The following is a 20,990-nucleotide window of genomic DNA, read 5'->3' on the forward strand; positions in this document are numbered from 1 at the left end:
TGGAAAAACAGACCATCTTTCTATTAGAGAGACAGGAAAATGATTTTCTTCTTATTCATTCACTTTCCCCTCAGCGCCTTCTTCTCTGATTGAGCTAGACAGTCTTCAGGTGGAGGACAGGAGGTGGGGGCAGTGGGAAGCACTGTGACAAATATTTAAACCAGCCATCGAGAGGTGTAATTTTTCTATTTCCTCCCTCCTCCTGACTTGTTTTTCTAAGCCAGAATAGCCACTCCACCTTTTTCTTCGTCCTCAACAATTACTGCGTCTTCATTCACATGTCCTCTGCTAGAACATGAGGTCCGAGTGTGGAGAGACCACAGGAAGGGTAGGAAGCTGCTATGTCCTTCGCGTGAGACATCGCATTTTCCCTTCCTGCCCGTTTCCTCTCAGGTGAGCAATATTCCTGTATTTTCTACAGCAATAAAAAAAATCCCACCACAAATATCCACATGCATTTACGTGGCCTGCAAGGCCTGTAATTCTTTGATTACCTAAACCCAAGACAAAAGGGAGTGAGGCAAACTGGATGTTACTGATATTGTACTGCTGCGAAGGAACAGCATTTCCCAGGCACCAGAGATGAACGTTTGCTTCCCTGTCCATCGTGGGAAAAAAAAAAAAATGGAGAAAACTTATTAAAAACACCAACATGGAAGGGTTCACAGTTGAATGTCAATTGTGTTCAGCTTCAGACTCAAATGTCTATGTGGTAATTCACATGTGGGATTGGGGAGTCTCCGTAGAAGGAGCTTATTCTGAGAAGTATTTGTAAAAAGAAAGCAGTTTGGTTCACACAAGCGGAGTGGGCAACCACCGCACACTCAGGTGCAAGGCTGTGCTTCCGCCAAGTCTTCGGCTGGGGCTGTGGAAAAGGGCGAGCAAACGGACTCCGCGTCCGGGACAAGCGGGGGACAGGGGCGGCAGCGGCTCCTTCGGGACTCAGCGCTGGCCATCGGGACGTTTGCCACAGGCGTCGGCCCCCTCCGTCACGAACACCTTGCAAAGGCATCAGCTGCAGCACCTCTGCTAAACAGAAGTTTATTAAGTTCAAGCACGACGACGAAATCAAAGGCTTCTGACCTTGGTGTTTATTATATAAAACTGTTTACAGCAATAGGGTTTAAGACAAAAATACAAATGAAATGGAACATACAACAGAAACACTGAAAACACTGCTATGTCCTCCCACAACTCAGTAAACACGGACACATTGTAAGAAACACCGGCTTTGTTCAAATTTTTGTATTTCATTCCTTTGTTATTTTCGGTGCACGTTCCGTGTGTACGGCACCGCACTGTTGCAGCTGTTGGGGACACTAATGAATACAAGAAAGTCCCTGCTCTCTCAGGGCTCCCAGTCTCCCGGGGGCAGACAGACACCACGTAAAACGAACACGTATCACGTCAGGTAGTCAAAGGTAACAAGGAAGAAGGCGGAGGAAGGAAAGGTTCTGTATATGCTTCAGATTCTTAAGTGTTATCTGAGGCTGCTTTAAAAGTCACAGCCTGAAAAAAATGCTACGAACTCCAAATTATACTGAAAAGTTTTTTGTAGGTTACAAAATTCTGGTCGGACTCTACAGTTCACAGTCCTGAGCAACATTTCTAATTTTCTAGCTAGAGTCTATACTAAGTACTTCATGGCTAAAGTGGAACACAGCCGCATCACAAGTGCATGCTCGTGCAGGTGTGAGCACGCACGGATGTGTTTACAGACCCATCGCTATTACATACATATTAATCTACATTATATATTAATGCAAAAGCAGTTCTGGCTGTAATGACACAGATCTTTTACATAAATTCTTAGATTTCACCCAGCCTCTCCGAGAACTATCAATAGTGTGATTTAGAGGCGCTCGATGACACGGCACTTCCAAGTAATCTTCAAAAAAAAAAAGACCAGCTTACAAGCGAGCGCATCGGATTAAGCTACATGTGGACCAGGAGGAACGGACTTGAACTGCACCTCCTGTCTGGAAGACAAGGCGACAGTGAGGACTTTTCCTTGAAAGCCAGGGAGGTCTTGCAACGTGAAGCCCTGTGCTCCCTCATCTCCGCACCCTGACGACTTTGCCGGTCTCTTTTAATGTCTGAGCTCCCGCTCCTTCACATCCCACACAGGGAGCGTTGCTTTTTAGGTCTGCAGCAGCTTTGTCCCAGTGGTAACTCGAGGGTCTGGGTGCTGGACAAGAGCCAGCGGCGGCAGGGCGTCGAGACCCGCTCTTAGCCTCCTCCTTACGGAAGCCCATTTCCACAGACAAGGCCCTGACAGACGAAGGGCCGACCCGGAAAGTCTGCTTCCAACTAAACGTTCTGACCAAAAAGATCAAAAGCTGAGTGTGTTCTGGGCACTGCAGGGAGTCTCCAGCAGAGACCTGTGTCTTAGAGCGGGAGACCCTGCTTGGTCCGCAGGATGCCTGTGAGGAGCCCGGACGCCAGGAAAGCGCGGGCTGGGCCCTGCAGAGCTGAGGACGCGCTGAGGTCGCGCTGAGTGTCACAGCCCTCCCTGGGCCAGCTGCCTTCACCTTTTCTCCTACCCAGATGGAGCTGACCTCAGCGGAGACTCCTCGGCAAACACACGACCCAGCGCGCTCTGAGCAGCTCCTTCTCCTTTCCCTGGTCCCTCTAGCTACCACTGAAGTCGACAATTTTGCCCTAGATTTCCTAGGCTTCCTTCCTGTGAAGGAGCTCCGTGAATAACCCCAAATATCAAATAGTATAAAAATAAGCTATAGGTGCATTTGAAAAGCATCGTATAATTTTTTGAATTAGGTGTTCTTCCCAGTTAGATTTTCCCCCTCACCTTGATAATGATTTGCACTGTCTTGAGTACACGCAGGCAGAATGGAATACTGTTGGACAGTCTAGAGAAGCTGGCCTCGTATTAAAAATGACAGGTAAGCCACGAAAACAATTGACCCCATAACACATTAATAATTAAAAGCTGCTTATACACCTAATTCTTATTTTTCACTAAAGTCACCTGTTTCTTTCCTAATGAATTATGCTACTTCTGACTGTCTTTTCTACTGGTAGCATTTCCTGGTCCCAAGGCTTCTTGCATATACTGTCATTAACAGCGACATACTCCCACATCTTAAAAATAGTAGCTTCTCTAATTAGACACTTTTCCATTTCTCTATAAATTCAATGATTGCAAATTCTAACCAGAAGCTATTCTAGTAAGTTATGAACCAGGAAATCTTCACGTATAGTAAAAGACTGCCTGGTTACCATGACGTAGGAGCCAATGTTCTTAGGATAAACTGATAGAATTCCCCTGACGAAGTCCAAGGATTATGTTTCTGGTATCTGCAGATGTTTTCTAGAGCAGAAAACTTTTTCAGAGGCAGTGGTACTCAGAATTTCCTATGGGTCTGCTTCAGCATCAAAAGAAAAGACCAAATGTTCTAAACGTCTCCTGAAAAACAATGAGCGGTACCGGGAATGGGGACTCCGCGACACACGCAGCAACCGGCAGCACCGTGACATGAACGGATCGAACACACCACCACCTTTCGCCACAAACGGCGGCAGCCCTTCGGACATCATCGGAACGACACAGGGCAGCTTTCGGATTCAGCTCATCTCATCTAAGACAGGTCCAATAACAGGTCTTATAAGATCTCGCACAGGGAAAAGAATGTGGAAGACTTTTTCCAAATTCCTGTAATTTCATCTGTCGGTAAGTGGTTGTCTGTATTTTTAGGACCTATGATCTGATGTTTTCTTCTTCTCCAACAAGCAAACATCCTCCTGATAGTTACTGAGAGAAGAGAGGAGCTCAGGCTCCTAGTTTAACTTTTACAAAATCCTCTAATGAGAGTTCGTTTCTGTTCATTCAGTTTCCTCTTGTAGAAATTCTTCACTCGTTTTACTGCCACTGTTTTCGTCTTCATTAGAATAGTTTCCTGAATCTTGACTGGTTTGGGAATTATATATTTTGTAATTTTCATCAATTTGATTAGTTTCTTCTAACACAGAAGCAGTGTCTATATTTTCAATTATAAAACATCTTTCAGTTTGTTCCTCAGAAGTGGAAAAAAATAGTGGCTGTTCAGGGAAACACTAATTTAAAAAAGAGAAAGAATAGAAACAAATTATTTAAAATAATAAAAATGTTTCCTAGTTCTAATAGCTTTAGTTTCTAATAGCATAATAGAAAGTCGGCAAAGAGCCTATCGCCTGCATTATAACGTTTAGAATAAAACCATCACCAGTGAGGTCACACACATCTTAACACCGTTTCTGGTAAGCATAGGAACAGTGTCCAAGAAAGGGCCACTGGGCTCTCGGGGGCAGGGAACGCGAGAGCACGGGGGAGGACGGAAGGGGGAGTGCACTGGGGCTATGAAGCTTTATTTTGGAATAACAACAATTTTTGTACACAATCCACAAATTTCCAGAAGCACAAACGATAAATTAACTTTTTCCTGTTCAGCTAGGATTAGCTGTTGTAACTAGCTAGTTTTAAGTTCTTTAAATAACGGCTATGAGTATTAGAGAATATAGGAACGATATTTAAAAACTTGGGCAGAAGAGTAAAATAGTTAAAAAGTAAACGCCATTGAGCAGTTTCACAGGGCTAAGCCCTTCTGGTTTATCTTCGTTGCTTACAACTCTATGGAATGGGATCGCTGGCTTCAGCTCACTGAGAGGACTTGCTCCAGTTCACAGCACTCATACGTGCAAATACATTACAGCCTCTCAACAACCGGCCTTGAGGTGTCTCTGAAGCCTGAGCTCTTAACAATGCTCTCTGCCCTAAGCGGACACACAGGGCAGATTCTGTGCTTAGATCTTCATCACTTAGCGCTCTCATGAAACACGCTGACCTCACAAGAGTGCCAACAAACAAGCAAACAAAAAACCAAAATGGAGAGTTGTCATGGGAGGAAACTCATGATTTGTTATTTTACTTTCTGTGATTTCATCCATAAAATACAGTTTCTGCACTGATGGTAATGTTTTATTCTGTGAATACAAAGACTTTCAATGGTAAAAACATATTCCACAGTAGCCAAACTGCAGAAAAATATGAGATGCAGGACAAACTTCACCATTCCATGTTATATTACATTAAATGATTGTTTCCAAAGTTAGTTTACTAAAATTCTGAAGGAAGTACCCAAATCAGTCTGTATTATTGTCTAAAGAAAACATATATCCTGTTGAAATCAAATATATCTTCCCTCCATTTTAAGAAAAGTTGTTGACAAAGAAAAGTAACATACCTCAACTATAGTGGAAGGAGGCTTTTTTGATGGAAAGAACACATAGTTGATAAATTTCAAGAGGACTTTCACAGTATAAAGGACAACTGGGATCAAAAACACGATGCAAATTCCAGCTATAATCCAGGTTTTGGAAGTAGTTCCTAAAAACGAGTAAGTGGTGTTTAGCATCAATACATATTTTGACACACAAATGTGTATGTTACACTTCTGCAGTTAGTATGAAGGAACTCTATTAAATGAAAATCTATTGAATAATACCCTCAGAAATAGTTCTGGTAGCACTGAGCCGGCAACAGCCGTAGGCAATGGCGTTTACTTTTTAAAGGTGGCCTGGGAAGTGAAGAAGAGCTCCTTGGCGAAGGATATGATACTGGCACACAGCTCCAAACATACACGGTATTCTCCAGCACTTCTATAACATGCAGCTGGCACACTGTAAGACATTCTGCGACTAAGCATCTACAGGCTACACTAGAAACTGTGAAACACAGAATGCGGATAAACCTTTCCCACGTAAAAAAGAAATTCACGGTTGAACTAATTAAGTGATTTCTACATGGTAATTATATTAAAGATTATGTAAAAAAGTTAAAAGTCTTATTTAATACTAAGGAACAATTATTACAGGAAGTTAATTATGCAGATATTGGATGAAATATAAAGCATTCAAAAACACCAAATTCAGTGGAGCTTTAATAATATTTTCTAAAACTGAAAGCCAGATTGAAGGTATACTTTTTAAATTCATATAGTTCATGAAAAAATATTCTCTATATATTTTTTCAGTAAAAAAAGGAAGTATTTTACAATTTTCGATGACTCGAATTATTTTTATTAAGCCTAGCTGCGTTTTTTGGAGAAGACAGAATGAGAGAGTCTGACCTGGTTTTGTTTTCTTGCACACAGTATCACTGAAATCACTGCTTAGATTCCGCTTTGCATTCTCGATCAGTGCTCTGGCTTTGATACAATATACAGTCAGTGGTTTCAAGTTGGGAAACGTAAAATCGGCTCTTTCCTTTACAATTTTCTTCTATGAAAAAAATAAGTATGTCATTAATAAAATTTAGTCACTTCATGAAATCAGGAAATAGCTCTTTTCTGAATTCTTTAAATATTCAATCTAAGACTAGCCCCGTAAGAACCATGGGGGTATGTGGCATGTCTGGAGGTGTTTTTGGGGGTCACAGCTGCGGGGGAGGGCTGAGAGAGAGTGGTTGAGGTAAAGGCTGGGGAATCGTGGTAACGCAAACTGAGTTCTACGCGCGAGATTCTGACTGAGTAGGAACGGGCTCGGGGATCTCAGTTCTGGCTGCGGGCGCTCCATCGCTCTGCCCTGCAAACAGGGAAAAATGCTAATATTTTTCATATTGTGAATATTTGAATTAATCGGCGTTTTTAAAAATTTAACAAAGTTCCCTAAAATTTTAACTTCAGGTTTTTTTTACCCAATTACGACTCTAAATTTCCAAATTATACTACCTAGTCTTTTTACCTCAGCATTTGAAGTGTTTTCCCAAAACTGAATTTCATAAATTAGTGAGGGATGCCGGTTCACGGGCTTGTTCTGAGAGCCTTTTGGGTCACCGAAACAGACCCGCAGCGAGCTGTTATTAATGGGCTTCAAGTCGATGACTGGAGGAGGTATGTAATCTGGAAGAAATGTGTAAAGTCAGTGTTAACTTAGATTAGGAAAACAATTTTAAGAATCCGTACCAAACTGAAGAATTACAATCTAAAGTAAAAACTATTGGCTTACCTTGTCTGCCGGCCTCAAATCTTTCCTCTTTAGACCAAAAGGATGTGTTATTTCCATCAGATGCTTTGACACGGATATAGTAAATTCCGTTTGGGAAAACATTTTGGGAAAAGACACACTGGGTAGTTGTGACATTTTCACAATTCGGTATTTGTTTCCATCTTCCTGAATAGTTCTCATGAATCTTTTTCCTAAAGGCACTTTTAAGACACACAAAATTTTTTTTTTTAATTCCAAACACATTAATTTAATAAACATTTTTATTGAGTATCTATAATAGGCTAGACATTGTTGGAAGCTAAGGTTATAAAGATAAATAGTCCCCACCCTCAGGAAAGTCACAATACAGGGGGAGAGACATGTATACAACACTAAAGAAAACCAAAGATCTCGCTCAAGTGTGATAAAGTAATGGTGTGCTAGATAGAGTCTCACCAGAGTATGGGCCCCTAACCGAGCCTGGACAGGTCAAGTTAGTTGCCGAGGAACCAACAGCTCAAAGCATCTCGATTTAAGCCCGGAACTACAACAGCTTCCTAACTAACTGGTTGGTTCCTGTCTTTAGTTCATTGAACCACATACGACGTGACCGACCATCTTCACCTTCCTCAAATACAGACCTCATGTTACCCATCCCTCAACACAAAATTCCCAGTGGCACCCAAACGCCTATGGGATAGTCCGAGGCTCAGCCTAATGTCATCCCATGCCCCCTTTCTCTCACTGCTCTCCTATGCCCAAATGCTCTGCTGCTCTCAAGGCAGGGCTTGCCCACTGTGGGAGGCAAGATTCCAAGCTGGCCCCCAGGAGTCCAGCCCCTGGTGCACACGGCCTCCCCTTGGGCCTGAACGGACCTGCGAACTCCCGATTAGGTTACGTTACGCAGCAAAGGTGAAGAGATGTTACAAATGAAAGTAAGGTCCCAAATCAGTCGACTATGAGTTACGCAAATGAGACCCCTGGGTGAGTGTGACCTAATCAGAGGCTCCAGCGGTCAGAGCTCCCCTCTTCTGATGACCTTCAAGAAGCAGGCCCCCATGAGTTCTACAGGTGCAAGAAATGAATTCTGCCAACAAGTACACAAGCTCAGGAGAGGTCCCTGAGCCTTGTGTGAGGCCACGGCCCTGGCTGACACCTTTACGGCCGCCTTGTATGACCCTGAGCAGAGGACCCAGCTATAAGCCACGCCTGGACTCCTGACCAGAAGTCAGAGAGGTAAGAAACGGTGTTTTTTAAGCTGCTGAGCGTGTAGTGGTTTGTTACAGAGCAGCAGAAAACAAACACCTCTCCCTTACCCCGGCCTAATTTTAGGTCCCTCACATCCCGAGCTTCGCGCTGTGCTGCCGTCTGGCCTGGGATGCCCTCCTTCGCGTCCTTTAAAACATCTGATTCAACAAGCAAGGTCTGTTCACATCTCACCTCCTTCCAAATGGCTTCCCTCCAGTCCTATCCTCCTTTGTGTATTTTCGATTTCTATAACCCTTATAATGTGTATACCACTCCTCAGTGCTAAGTCACACTTCAGTCAGCTAACTGCTTTGGATTTCTAGGACCAAGTGTTATAGTCTGCTGTATCTTTACGATTCCTTCAGTGCTTTTTACAGTGTGCCAAGAACTCACCCAAAACTTAGAGACCAGCCATCAGAAACCCCTATCCCTCCCTAGCCCGTAGCCTTATTATTTCACATACTCCTGAAAAGGAGGTATCCACAGATTACTGCAGCTTCCGATCGGTCTGTGAGGTCGTACACAGACTGAGGGGCACGTGACGGGGCTCCCATCACGCAAGCTCTCGGATGTAGAGCTGGCACCGAAGGACAGGGCCCTCCATCGCATCAGCGTCCGCCTTCCCGCTCCCTCACTTTTCGTTTCTTTCTAGTCTCTTTCTTCCTACTCTTCCTTTCCTGCCTTATCTTTGGTCCTTCTTACTTGCCTTTGGTCCCTCCATTCCTCGTCCCTCGATATTTTTTTCTTTTTCATCCCTTTTCTCCCATAATTCACCTCTCCTCCCACCTGATTTTCCTCTTCTCTTCTCGTCTATTCATCCCCTACAAGTTTCCATCAGTATAAACCACGTGCGGGTCTCTCCCACTACGTGGGTGGTGCTTAGATGTCTAGTCTCCACTCAACCACACAGAACACAGTTCTTTCTGACTTTCTTAAATTCCCACTAAAGTAATCACTAAAAAATATGTCACAACCACTTAAATAATAAAATGGGAAGGCTAACTTGAACTGAACAAGTTATGACTGGACGGAAATCATTTCAAAAACTTATGGAAAAAGTGAGTCTGAAGAAAAGACCAGGGTCATGCATCAGGCATTCGAGATTGGGGAAATACATACAACTAGCTAGCACTGCGCCTTTTTTTTTTTAAAATTTCTTTTAAAGAGCCCATAAAGACACTAGATATTAGACTATCCCCGTTTTACAACAAATGAAGAAACTAAGCCCAAAAGAGGTTAAGTGCTTAGCTCAATGTCATCCAGTGAGTCACTAGCAAAGCGAGAAAACCCCGCTTCATCAGTCGGCATGTGTGCGAGGAACTGCAGGTGGCTGGAGCTGAGGGAAAGGCAGCATAGTAAACTGGGCAAAATAAACTGCCAAAGGGAATATATGGATTAGAACTTACTGGAGCCACTGGGCTTGAAAAGTGACGTTTTCATGTGTGTAATTCCACTTAAGAACATAGACCTGATTTTCGTCACTGACTTCTATGTTTTCTGGTGGAGGCAGTTTATTTTCAACTGGAAGACAAAGAATATACAAAAAAAGCATATGTATTTACTCTAGTGACAGAGCATGTGGTAAGAATTCTTAACAGCGTGGGCAAGAAGAGACTTTCATTTTATCATTATGAGGTAACAGTTAAATAAGTTATAGTGTATATTCATAAAATGTAATACCATACAGCTATTTAAAAGAATGCAATAGACTGACATACAAAGAGATCTTCAATAAATTAGGTTAATTAAGAAAGTTGTAAAATATGTCCAACGAGATCCTATTTTTTAAAACACAGAACAGTAATTAAAAAAAAAAAAAACTGTATGTCTGTGTATATTCTGATATTAGCCCTGGAAAAAGTTTGAAAGGAGATACATAAACTACTAGCAATGCTTATCTCTGATAAACAGAATTGAGAGTAAGGAAGCAGGAGAAGAAAACTTTCCTTTAAACCACTCCCTATGGTTTGGTTTAAAAAAACAAAGCTTATTAAATTTATAATTAAGGTAATAAACAAATTTAAACGGCTATCAGTGACCTTAATTGTTGACAAGATGTCACTGATTAAATATATCAGGATGCTTTCATATTTTAACGTTTCACTTATAAAGGTAGACTTTTTGGAAGACTAACTGTTCTTCCAGCAACTGCCTCTTTTTTGTGGATTCTGAAGAAATTTTTTTGCTTATGTATGTGCTTTTGTTTTAATATCTATTAAACCATTGAATAAATTTCAGCAATTATGCAAAAAATGCCAAAATTAATAGACTGTCTATCTGTATACAGCTATTGAATCTAAAACAAAACTTCCTCCTTACCTGTAGTATTTACACAATACGTTGGACTATAAAAAGCAACTTTTCTCTGTAAACGTGGTCCTGCTTTTACTTTTAAACAGTAAGTTGTCTCTGGTGAGAGGTCATAAATTCTACTTCCGGGAATAACAATTTCAGTCCAGTTCTTTAAAAAAGTACAAAGTCAAATCTTAGAATTAATTCACATTGTTTTTCTCTCATATCAAACACAGATAAAAATAATGCTTACTTTTGCACTTGAAGATTTATTCCAGATGTCTACGCTGTATATAATGCTTGAAGTAAACGTGGCCCACATGACACTGTTTTTTGTTCCAGGAGGAGAGATGTTTATTATTACTGCCTTATCTTCAGGTTCTAAATGCACTTCTGGAGGACCAATTTGAGCTGTAAAAATCAACACATTTACTATATAACCTCTTTAATACAACACCAAAACATTCATTCAACAAATAATTCAGACTGCTTAATATGTGCCTGACAGAGGCAGTCCCTCATTAACGAAGATATGGCAAAAAAAAAAAAAAAAAAAAAAAAAAAAACCCAAGCAAACCCAAACAAATAAACAAATACATATAATGTCGTTTGTGCTATAAGGAAAAATGAAATACACTAAAGGGACAGAAAATGGTAAGAGTTGTGTAGTTAAGTAGGTCAGGGAAAGCCTCTCTGAGACACCTGAGCTGAGACCTCACTCAAATGTGAGAGAATGTCATGCAAATACACAGGGGAAAGGTATGTACTCCAGGCTGGGCGTGCACCAAGGGCAGGGCCCCTAAGACGGGATGGTGCTCGCCGTTTTCAAGAGACAATAGGGGGGCTCGAATGTCTGAGTGGTAGAAAATGAGATCTGAGAGGTAGTTAGCAGCCAGGTAATAAAGAACTTGAAGGCTGAGACTGGAGGAGTGCCATAGGATGATCATCCTGATTTACCTATGAGGGAGCAGGGAGACCAGAAGTAGCTATTACAGTAGCTCAAATGACAAAAGTGGCTTGATAAAGGCTCGCAGCAGGAGTGGAAGTGACTAGGGGTTGGATTCAGGATATACTTTGAAGGTTGATCATTCACAATATGTAGACAGATTAAATGTAGGATGTGAGGAAAAGAGAAGCTAAAGACAATGCCAAGGCTCTTGGCCTGAGCGAACAGACAGGTGGTGTCATTAACAGAGATGGAAACGCTGCAGGAAGAGCCGGTTTCAAGGGGAAAGATGGAGAGCTTGATTTGGCCATTCTAAACGTGAGATGGCTTTTAGGGATCTAAGGAGGAACGCCGAACAGAGCTGAAGAGTGATACAAATCTAAGGGTAAGGGGAAGAGAAACGGAGCCGGAGATACCATTTCTGGAGTTAAGAGCACAGAGATGCTGCAGAGAGAGAAGAGGTTAAATGACTGGGCCCTGCGGCAGGTCCACACTGCAAGGTCTGAGAGGTGAGGCAGAAACCGGCCGAGGAGCGGCTGACGAGCAGGAGAGCCAGAAAGAGCGGTGCCCTGGAGATCCAGGGAGGGAAGGGTTTCAGGGAAAGGGAGTGACGACCACGTCCACGCCCCGGAGGAACGGAGCCAGAGATGACTGGGAACACGCCCGGCACTACGCAGGTCGCTGGTGACCTGGACAAGAGCGGTTGTGGTGTCACGAGGAAGAACAAAGCTCGAGTGGACATGGTTGAAGAGGAAGTGGAGGAGAAGAGTTACCAATAACTCTGAGTTTCGAACAGGGCAGTGGTCCCCAAACTTTTTGGTCTTGAGACCTCTTTACGCCCTTAAAGAAACAGGATCTTGAAGAGCTTTTCTTTATCTAGGGTATGTCTTTCAATATTTAGCATATTAACCAATAAAATTGAAAGTAATTTAAAGTATTTATAAATTTACTAAAAACAATGATAAACCGATTACATGGTAACAAATGTTATGAAAAATTAACTATATTTCTCCAAACCAACCAACCAACCAACCAACCAAAAAAGCTTCGTGAGAAAAGCGGTGCTATTTCACATTTTGATCAAACCTCTGGAACGTCTGGCTTAATAAAGAAGACACATGTATCTCACACTGACTCCTGTATTCAGTCACCAAATCATACATCAAACAGCGTCTGGCAAACACGAGTGCACGCTCAAGAGAATGAAAATGAAAAAGGCAAACGAGTCATCCGAATTATTATGAAATAGTTTTGGCTTGACCTCCTGAAGGGTCTTGTGGCCTGTGCGCTGAGGATCGCTATTACAGGGAAAACAGAAAAATGAGGCCGTCGCAGGAATGAGACACAGGTTTAAGTGAATCTTTGTGCGTATGCGTGTGTGCATGCGTGCGTGTCCGTGTGTTTAAGATGGGAGATTTTCATCATACATGAGAAGCGAGGTGTTCTGGTACTATTTAACAAAGAATATAATGTAATTAAGCTGGCGACTTTTTTTTTTTTACCTTGTTCAAATGGTATAAATGAGTCAACCATAGACCATGAAGACACGTTGTTTCCTTTTTCTGCTCTTATACGCAAATTAAGTTCTTCAAGAACATTTATCTTGAGTGGAGAAAAGTTGCATTCGGTACTAGTAATGTTTTGACATCCAGGTAATTTTTCCCAATTATCCATCCCAGGCCTTTAAAATAAAAAAGCAACAGAATGAATAAGCAAATGTATAAACACGAAAGAGCATCAGATACCTTTTTTATTTTCTAACGTTATTAAGCTAGTTTAAGTAGTTACTTCTTTTGCTTGAGTTCATATCCTGTTAACATTTTAAGTGTGTAACATTCCACTCTTTTTCCGTGCATACATACCAAGTTATTATTCATAAAAAGGATTAATTCTGACATAAAGTTACTTTTTAATACGGTTCTATAATTTCGTGGGTGGTTTAGATGTCAAAGAAGCAGAGAAAGAAATGACCCATAAGGTAAAAGTGTACTCAGTGTCAGCTTTGTTATGTGACTTCTGGCCAACTGCTTTGTATTTCTGGATCTTCTCTTTCTAACTGAAATTCTGGGAACTAAATTCCCTCTGATCTCCTCCAATGAACGGATTTACTAGCCCTAAGAAAGACCTTAGAATCAATATGGTTTGAAAATTTCCTCCACACTCCTCAAAACCAAAACATCCCCCCTGTTAGCTGATCCCCTTAATTTCTTCTATTACATCGCTAGAAACAAAGAACTTAAAATGTTAACATAAAGTGGATTTTGTCAATCAAAAAGTTTAAGTGATTAATATCAGATTCTTCAAATACATGAAGAAATCAAGTTGGCAGCCAGTGCCCCAAACACAAAGGACCCGTTGCCACAAAGGGGAAAGGAGTCTGCAGCGAAGGCGAGGGTTTGCAGAAAACAAACGTTAGATCTCAACCTTTTGCCTGTGGTCAGCCCTGCCTACCTTAACCACGCAGAGAAACCATCCTCTGAGAAGGCATTTTTGTCAAGCTTCATTTGTAGTTCTAGCATCAGCTGATTTTTTTTTTTTTTTTTGGCAATACGGTAGACTTCATTTAAAGATGCTTTATGATGAGAGAAACTAGGGATGAAATCCAAATAATTTTGGTGCTGCCCCAAATTCAAGTCTACTTTATTTTTCAAAAAGGAAACATTTTTTTTTAATTACCAAAAATACACACTAGCATATGGAATCCTTCCTTCCCGGCCAGTTGCCTCTTCTACTTTACCTATTGAGCTCTAAGATTAGAGCTGGTATTAATGATAATTTAACAAAAACATTCCTCAATAACTCCTCCATACCTCAAAATCCAGATTTTGGGGGGATAGCTTTGGTTTTTTGTTTTTTTTTTTTTCAAATAGCATTTATTAGAAAATCCAATTCCAGAGAAAGTAGGAGATACAACGAAGTCTGGGAAGTGGGTACAGCACAGACATCTTTAAATCAGAGGCATAAAGGGTCAAAATAAAATGAGCTACTGGCAAAAAGTCAGTAATGCGTTTATGGTCAATTCACCTGGAAAACTCTTCTATAAACAGAAACTTTATTAAAAATTTAAAACTAAGCCCTGGTTTTGTTTTGACCCACCCTCACTTTTACGTCTGTCTTTCCTGCACACTCTATTACAACTGCTTTTGCATGTAAGGGAGCTACTGTAGCAGTAGCTACTTTCATTCCTTAAAAAAAAAAAAAAAAAAAAACTTTACCACATACAGTATTTAGATCGGAACAGAATGTAATTTGCAAATGACTATGCAACCAATGTAAAATTCAGTTCGTAAAACAAGTTTCGTAATATAACTGTGCCATCTTTGCCTTACTCGCCAATGTAGTCTCAGCGCCCAGAAGGGTGTTTGGCATTAAAGGCATTCGGTATCTGTTGAATCAAAGAATACTGCTACACACTACTTACACCGTAACAAATTTTAGCTACAGATCACAAACACTGATGTCTTAGACAGCATGGATTCTATAGGCCTTGGTACCCTAATAGCTTATTCATGTGCCTGTGTATCATTTATCACCAGCGACACACGTGCCACATCCTGAGAAACGCTGTATGTACTGAAAAATACCAGTCTGCTGCTGCTACTACTTACACTTCAACTGATCACTTACTCCATGCCACTGTTCAGAGCACTTTATATATAATTGTTCAACGCTCATACACACCTTCTTAGACACTTTATTACTGGGGTGTCCTAGCCCAGTTTGCCTAGGATAGTCCTGGTTTCATCTTGTTGTTTCAGCTTATGCAAAATTAAGTACTTCTTTTCACTCTCAAAAGTATCGGTTTGGATGCTAAATTACATGTGGTCGTAGTTTTTACTTAACAGATAAGGAAACTGGGATAGAGGGAATAAGTCGCAGAGGATGGATCTCACCCAAGCATCCTGGCTCAAGTCCAGATCACTGCACTACCCTAACGCTATACTGTCTCCCTAAAGCTGCAGTCTGGCATATTTCAACAAAATGATTGTTTATAAAGCTAACGGTACAGAATAATGCGTGGACTGAAATAATGCATCTGATGCTAGAGTCAGAACGGAAGGGTAACGGACGATCGTGGACTGGAGAATTCAGGACAAGCAATGCGATGTGCGGAGGCACGACAACGTGAGAGCACTGTCCAGCGCTCGCTGTGTCCTTTACGATGCGGGTAACTTTAAAGAAGGGTATCTGATGGCATCTTTGTTATACTTAAAACGGCTGTTTAATAAGAATGTTCTGAGCTAAAGCAAAAAACAAAATTGGTAACAAAACTCAAAGTTCAATTTAAAGACAACTTCTAGAGATAAAAACCTTTACGTTATCGATTCTGAGAAAAACCATATATGTGATAGTGTACACACATATATATCCACACATGTGCTCTCGTACATACAATTATATTTAATTTTATTAACAATCAATTGCAGAACAACAGTGCCACGGCTGGGGTGAAGTGATGGGATCCCGGTGCTGGAGGTCCTATGCCTTGTTTCTTCACTGCCTAATCACCTGCCTGCTCTTTCCTGGACAGGTAGTGTGGTGAGCAGACGGGCCCCAACACTCCAAGCCCTGCATTTCCAGAGCCCTATTTCCCTCTGTAATCTTTTCTTCTGCAACTTTCTGCCTGCCTATCCTCTTGGTATTTATTAAATACCAAGTAAGGACTAGGGAGGAGGAACTGAAACTCCAAAAATATCAGATCTGTGGAAATGCAGGGTGTGCCATACTGATGCTTATAAATGGCATGTAAGTTAAAATGTCATGTGTGATGGAGACAATTGGAAAGCCTGACCAGAGAGACCTGGTGCCCTATTCCAAAACCATGGCCAGGCCCTTTGGGGTTTTCTCCCATATCCTCAAGTTATGGTGATGGTGTAGTCCAGAGCCGGATTTATATTTAAAGAACATGGAGCATCCAGAACAGAGAAGGTATGGCTATGGACAAGGAAGCTGTCTGCCACTGGCGTCCCCCAAATCTCTTGTGTCAAAAGTCCAAAGATAAATTTGACTGTCTATATTTGAAGAGGTGAAGTTATAAATATTACAAAATTTCTTTAAAAAATGGAAAACCCAAATGTTTCACTAACAAAAAAATGTGGTGTTAAAATTATAAAAATTCTTCAAATGATTCTGACAAACCAATAAGCAGAGTCACATACGTTTGATAATCTGCTGAAAAAGTCACATTCCCGACAGACTCATCGCTCTGGTTCCACTTCAGGACAAAGGTGTCATCAATGATGGAGACCTCTACATTTTGGGGAGATTTTAGGTTTGTTTCTCCTATAAAGGTAACAAGAAAGAAGACAGTTATATGTACACTGCAGGTATTTTTAAAAACATTATTATTCTCTTCGCATCACTGACTAGAGAATGAATATGTTTAAATATAACAATTAAGTATATAAAAAAATTTAAGAACACCTAATGATTGATCTCAGGATAGGGAGGTTGCTAATTATATCTCTGCATCTGAGAGAGCTGGAAAAAGATTTTTAATCTATAAAAAGTGCTGAATGTCAATTATATCTCAGTAAAGTTGGAAAAACAAAGGAAAAAAGTGCGGTTTTTTAATGGGAAAAAAAACGGTCTTTCTATAAAACTGGAATTTTTCTTTGGTTTGGAAGAGATTCTGATGTAATGGACACAAGGTTCAAATGTTTGGTTTCAATTCACACTGTATGTTTGAGACAGACATGTGCTTCATGGACCCTGACAGAGAACTGAACAGACGTGATTTCAAAGTTGACAGCTATTCACAGGAAATGAATATTCACATTAACAAAATCGAGAGGGGTATGAATGTTTATGTCAGCCAAGCCCTATAGGAACCTGAAAAAGTCCTGACTGCCGAACTAATCAAGCCTGAACCTTGTTTATTTTTAAGGACTTCTAGAGACCTACTTTATTTCTTACAGTGCTAGTACAAATCTGACACCAGGTGGATGCCCTCTCTTCTCATTTTTCCTTTCTGGCCCCTCCAATCCACATTAATCTTCCTCCCTGACCACCCATATCCTCTGAGATCCCCTTCTAGAAAACTTTTCCTCAAATAGTGCAGCTCAGGCTGGTCTTGCTCTGTCTTCGCATGCTGCACCGTGAATCTGTACTGCTCAATTTCACACAGAAATAGATGAAAAAATAAAGCACATCACCTGATATCCAGTAGGCTCTCGAAACTTGGTGAAACGATTTTTTGAAAATCGCTTCTTTGTGTTAAACACAAATCTCCAACTCCTGAGTTCTTTAAGGGCAGGTCTATCCAGCTTCATACTTAATCTACATTTTTCAGGGTACTCAGCGTAATGCCGAGTTCATATGTACTTCTTCAGTATCGCTAAGGTTTGATCTTTCACTATGATAAACTCTAATTTTTAAAAGACCAGTTTTTAAATTTATTTCTGGTTCCTACAATATTTCTAGCCTTTACTTCTGCCTCAGGGCAAGCATGTTTTCTCCTTGCAGATTTTTTTTGACCACAGGGGTCCCTGTGCAGAATTTTCTTTATTGGGACTGTTTCCTCTGCTTTCCAGTTAAGAGATATTATGGTTTGTCGTCAAAGGGAAAATAATTTAAGATTTTCTAAATATTTTTAAGTTCGGGGAGCTACTCACTGAGTGTCCCCACTCTGTTTTCCGTTTCACACTCATATTCTCTGAGAGTACATCCCCGAACAGAATACCTCCCCTAATCCCACTCCTCTCAACTTCGTTCCCATCCCATTTGTTGGAATTTTATAGACTCTGTGCAACTAAAGGGCAGTGATAGGGTTTACGGGGATTAACAAAAGATCTGATGGCATCTGTGGTATCCAGTCTAGAACATTCTAATTCTGTAATTCTGGGCCTTGTCACAGGAAGAAGAAATCCAATAGGGTAGAGCCAGGGACTCCCTCAGGAAGGCAATCCTGCTAAAGGAAGGAGACCCTGGAGCTACAGACATCCTGGCATTTGGGAGATCAACAAATAACTGACAGATAAAAGGAGAGAGATTTGGAAATAGAGTTATTAGACAAGATTTTAGATTTCATATTTTGTTCTATTAGTATTAGCAATATCTTTTTGATAATAATTTCTTTCACCCTTTTAGCACGTAAAATGCATAAATGGGCATTTAATCCAAACTTCTATTTGTACGGCTGGTTGTTTCCGACCCTCACATTCACAAAGGTGCGCACATGCAGCTTATTATTTTTTTAAAGTCTAATATAAATCCAAATACATACACCCATACAAATATAAATTTCCTACCCTATTTCTGGATCATTTTCCTAGGCTGGGGTCCCAGAATTGCATCTACTAGGTTGAAAAGCATGAATGTTGTTAGGACTTTGAAAGATAGAGCACCATTATGATCTCGAGTTCGGGCTAACATTTCATTTAGCTTTGCACATTACTATTCCTTTGGGAAAAAAAGTAAGTTAGTTAACTGAAAGATGACATAGAGGTGGATAACCAATAATTTAAATTGTTTGGCCTTTAGGGAAACAGTCTAGTCTTAATTAAGCAAGGGAGGTATGGAGCCAGAGTCCCAGGGTCTGATTTCCCACTCAGCCACTGGCTAGCTGGATGGCCTCAGGCAAATTACACAATCTCCTCTCAGTGTCTTTAGTTTACTTATTTGCAAAATGAGGATAACAGTGCCCAGTGGTTGTTTTGAAAGCTGAAGTTTATACCCTTACAATATTCAGAGCCTGGGCACATCATTAAGAACACAATAAACGCTAGTTGTGCATAAAATTGATGTTAGCAGCGCTCTCTAAAGTAGATTAGAGTTAGGATTCCAATGCACATCTTCCTGGAAAACTCTGGAGGGAAATTCTTATATTAAAGCAAACATGAGTTTAATGTAAATTTTCATGAACAAAAGACTCCAAAGTACCACGGTTGCACCAAAGACCCCTACCACCACCAGGCCTGCTATTCAGTGGAAGAGTCTGAGAAACAGGATGCCATGTATCAGGTAGGGGTACAGTTTTCTAAGGCAACAGTTAACCATTTGAATCCACGAGGTGGTTGCGGTGGCCTCCTACATTCCTGATGGTGTCGCTTGGGCCCTGCTTCTCTTTGGGTACCCCTCCCTCCTCACTGCAAAATCAACTTTGTAATAGTTGCCATTCCCCAGATACATCCCGGCTAAACATTAAGGCAGAGAGCAAACGAGCCTGGTGGCTTCTAGCCTTCGTATTTTGGCTGTGTAGTTTCCTTTCATTATTTCTTTCTATTAGGCTGCAAGAATCCTTGCACCCCTCATCGCCCTCCTACGTGGGACTAAATAACTGTTTACTAAACGAAGGATAAGCATTTCAGGAACAGTAGCAGAGTTCTTGGCTAAAGCTCTATTATCAAACGGTCTAGCCGAGCTGCCCGATTTTTCGAAAAGACACAAACTCGATAGGAATCTACACGAAACAAAGAACTTTAACACCACTTTCTCTTGTTTGATATTCGACCCCAAGGCGGTTTCAATCTGAGCGCTGTGGCCACGAGGACCAGAGATCTCCCAGACAGACATCCGCGTTCCGCCACCCACCCTCCAGGGCCGTGACTTCCCACGTTGACACCGCCCAGCCTCGCGCCCCGCCCCGGAGCCTGCGCCGGGACCCCCGTTTCTCACCTGCGGCTGCGGGCAACACCCATGGCATCCCGGCGGCCAACACTAGGGTCGCCACGCCTAGGAGGTCGCGCATCGTCCGCGGGGCGCCACAGACCCCACTAGTCACGTCCTGGGCCATCGCACGCAGCTCTTCGGTTCCGGACACGGGACGCCGCGGGGCACACGCCGCGCCCGACGCTCAACCCCCACTCTCCGCGGCCTCCGCAGCCTCCCCGACCACCGCGGCGCTCCCCGCCATTCCCCGCCCTCACCCCGCCCTCCCGCGCACGCGCCTCCCTCGCGGCCCCCGCGCCGGGGCCGCCCCGTGCGCACGCGCGGCCGCCCCGCCCCCTCCTTCCGGCCCGTGCCCGCCCCCTCGCGGCCCGCCCTCTCGTTCTCGGAAGGCCGCGGCTAGGGGGAGCGCTCGAGCCTCGCCGCGGAGGCGCGCGTGCGCAGTGCGCATGCGCGGGTCCCGCGGTCCGGGGATCCGCCCGCAGAGGCGGCTGGCTGCTGGCTGAGGGCCCTGTCGGGCGTTCTCGGCCGGCACCTTCCAACGCCCGACCCGCGTCGAGGACTCGGGGGCCTCGGAGAGCAGTATGGGGATTAAGAGCAGCTGGAATGAGGAAACCGCCGAGCGGGCCAGGCCGTCCCCTGGGCGCAAGGGCGCTGTGGGCGAAAGGCAGGAAGGTCCAGAGTTAGGTCTGGACGCGGCTGGCGCTCGAGGCGGCCGCGTGGAGGGGGTACGGGCTCCGGGGAGAGAATCACGAGGCCTCCGGGCTTGCGGTGGTCTCCAGAACAGCGGGCTTTTAAACTCTTTTGATTTACTCTGATCAGTAAACCATTTGAGTCCGCCATTCAAATGGTTATTTGAATACCTTAATAGTTAGGTACATTATGAAAATAAGCAAAATGAAAAGTAAAGGAGAGG

General features: G+C 42.4%; 1 protein-coding gene across 2 annotated transcripts; it reads right to left on the reverse strand.

The window, feature by feature from the left end:
- Positions 1–1,068: 1,068 nt before the first annotated feature.
- Positions 1,069–20,330, reverse strand: IFNAR1 (interferon alpha and beta receptor subunit 1). 2 transcript variants are annotated; one of them, XM_036219143.1, is made up of 11 exons: positions 20,084–20,330; positions 16,627–16,750; positions 12,970–13,148; positions 10,775–10,932; positions 10,549–10,690; positions 9,636–9,750; positions 7,003–7,202; positions 6,739–6,896; positions 6,126–6,276; positions 5,241–5,383; positions 1,069–4,074 (listed from the first exon to the last, which is right to left on the reverse strand). In XM_036219143.1, exons 1-11 carry the CDS (start codon positions 20,199–20,201, stop codon positions 3,844–3,846), a joined length of 1,719 nt encoding a protein of 572 aa, XP_036075036.1. In that variant the 5' UTR covers positions 20,202–20,330; the 3' UTR covers positions 1,069–3,843. The 2 variants fall into 2 exon arrangements, with proteins under 2 accessions (XP_036075036.1, XP_016017904.2); XM_016162418.2 differs by lacking the exon at positions 5,241–5,383 and having other exon boundaries at positions 3,932–4,074.
- Between the last annotated feature and the right edge of the window lie 660 nt (positions 20,331–20,990).

The sequence above is a fragment of the Rousettus aegyptiacus genome, unplaced genomic scaffold (assembly GCF_014176215.1).
Source record: "Rousettus aegyptiacus isolate mRouAeg1 unplaced genomic scaffold, mRouAeg1.p scaffold_m13_p_4, whole genome shotgun sequence".
NCBI classification, from domain to species: Eukaryota; Metazoa; Chordata; class Mammalia; order Chiroptera; family Pteropodidae; genus Rousettus; species Rousettus aegyptiacus.

Excerpts from the sequence above, each read along its gene's own strand:
- IFNAR1 (XM_036219143.1), bottom strand. The coding sequence starts at position 20,201 with ATGGCCCAGGACGTGACTAGTGGGGTCTGTGGCGCCCCGCGGACGATG. Across the intron at positions 10,691-10,774 it reads ATAAATCTTCAAGTGCAAAA|AACTGGACTGAAATTGTTAT; the intron begins GTAAGCATTATT and ends ACTTTTTTAAAG. Across the intron at positions 9,751-10,548 it reads GTATTGTGTAAATACTACAG|TTGAAAATAAACTGCCTCCA; the intron begins GTAAGGAGGAAG and ends TTTGTCTTCCAG.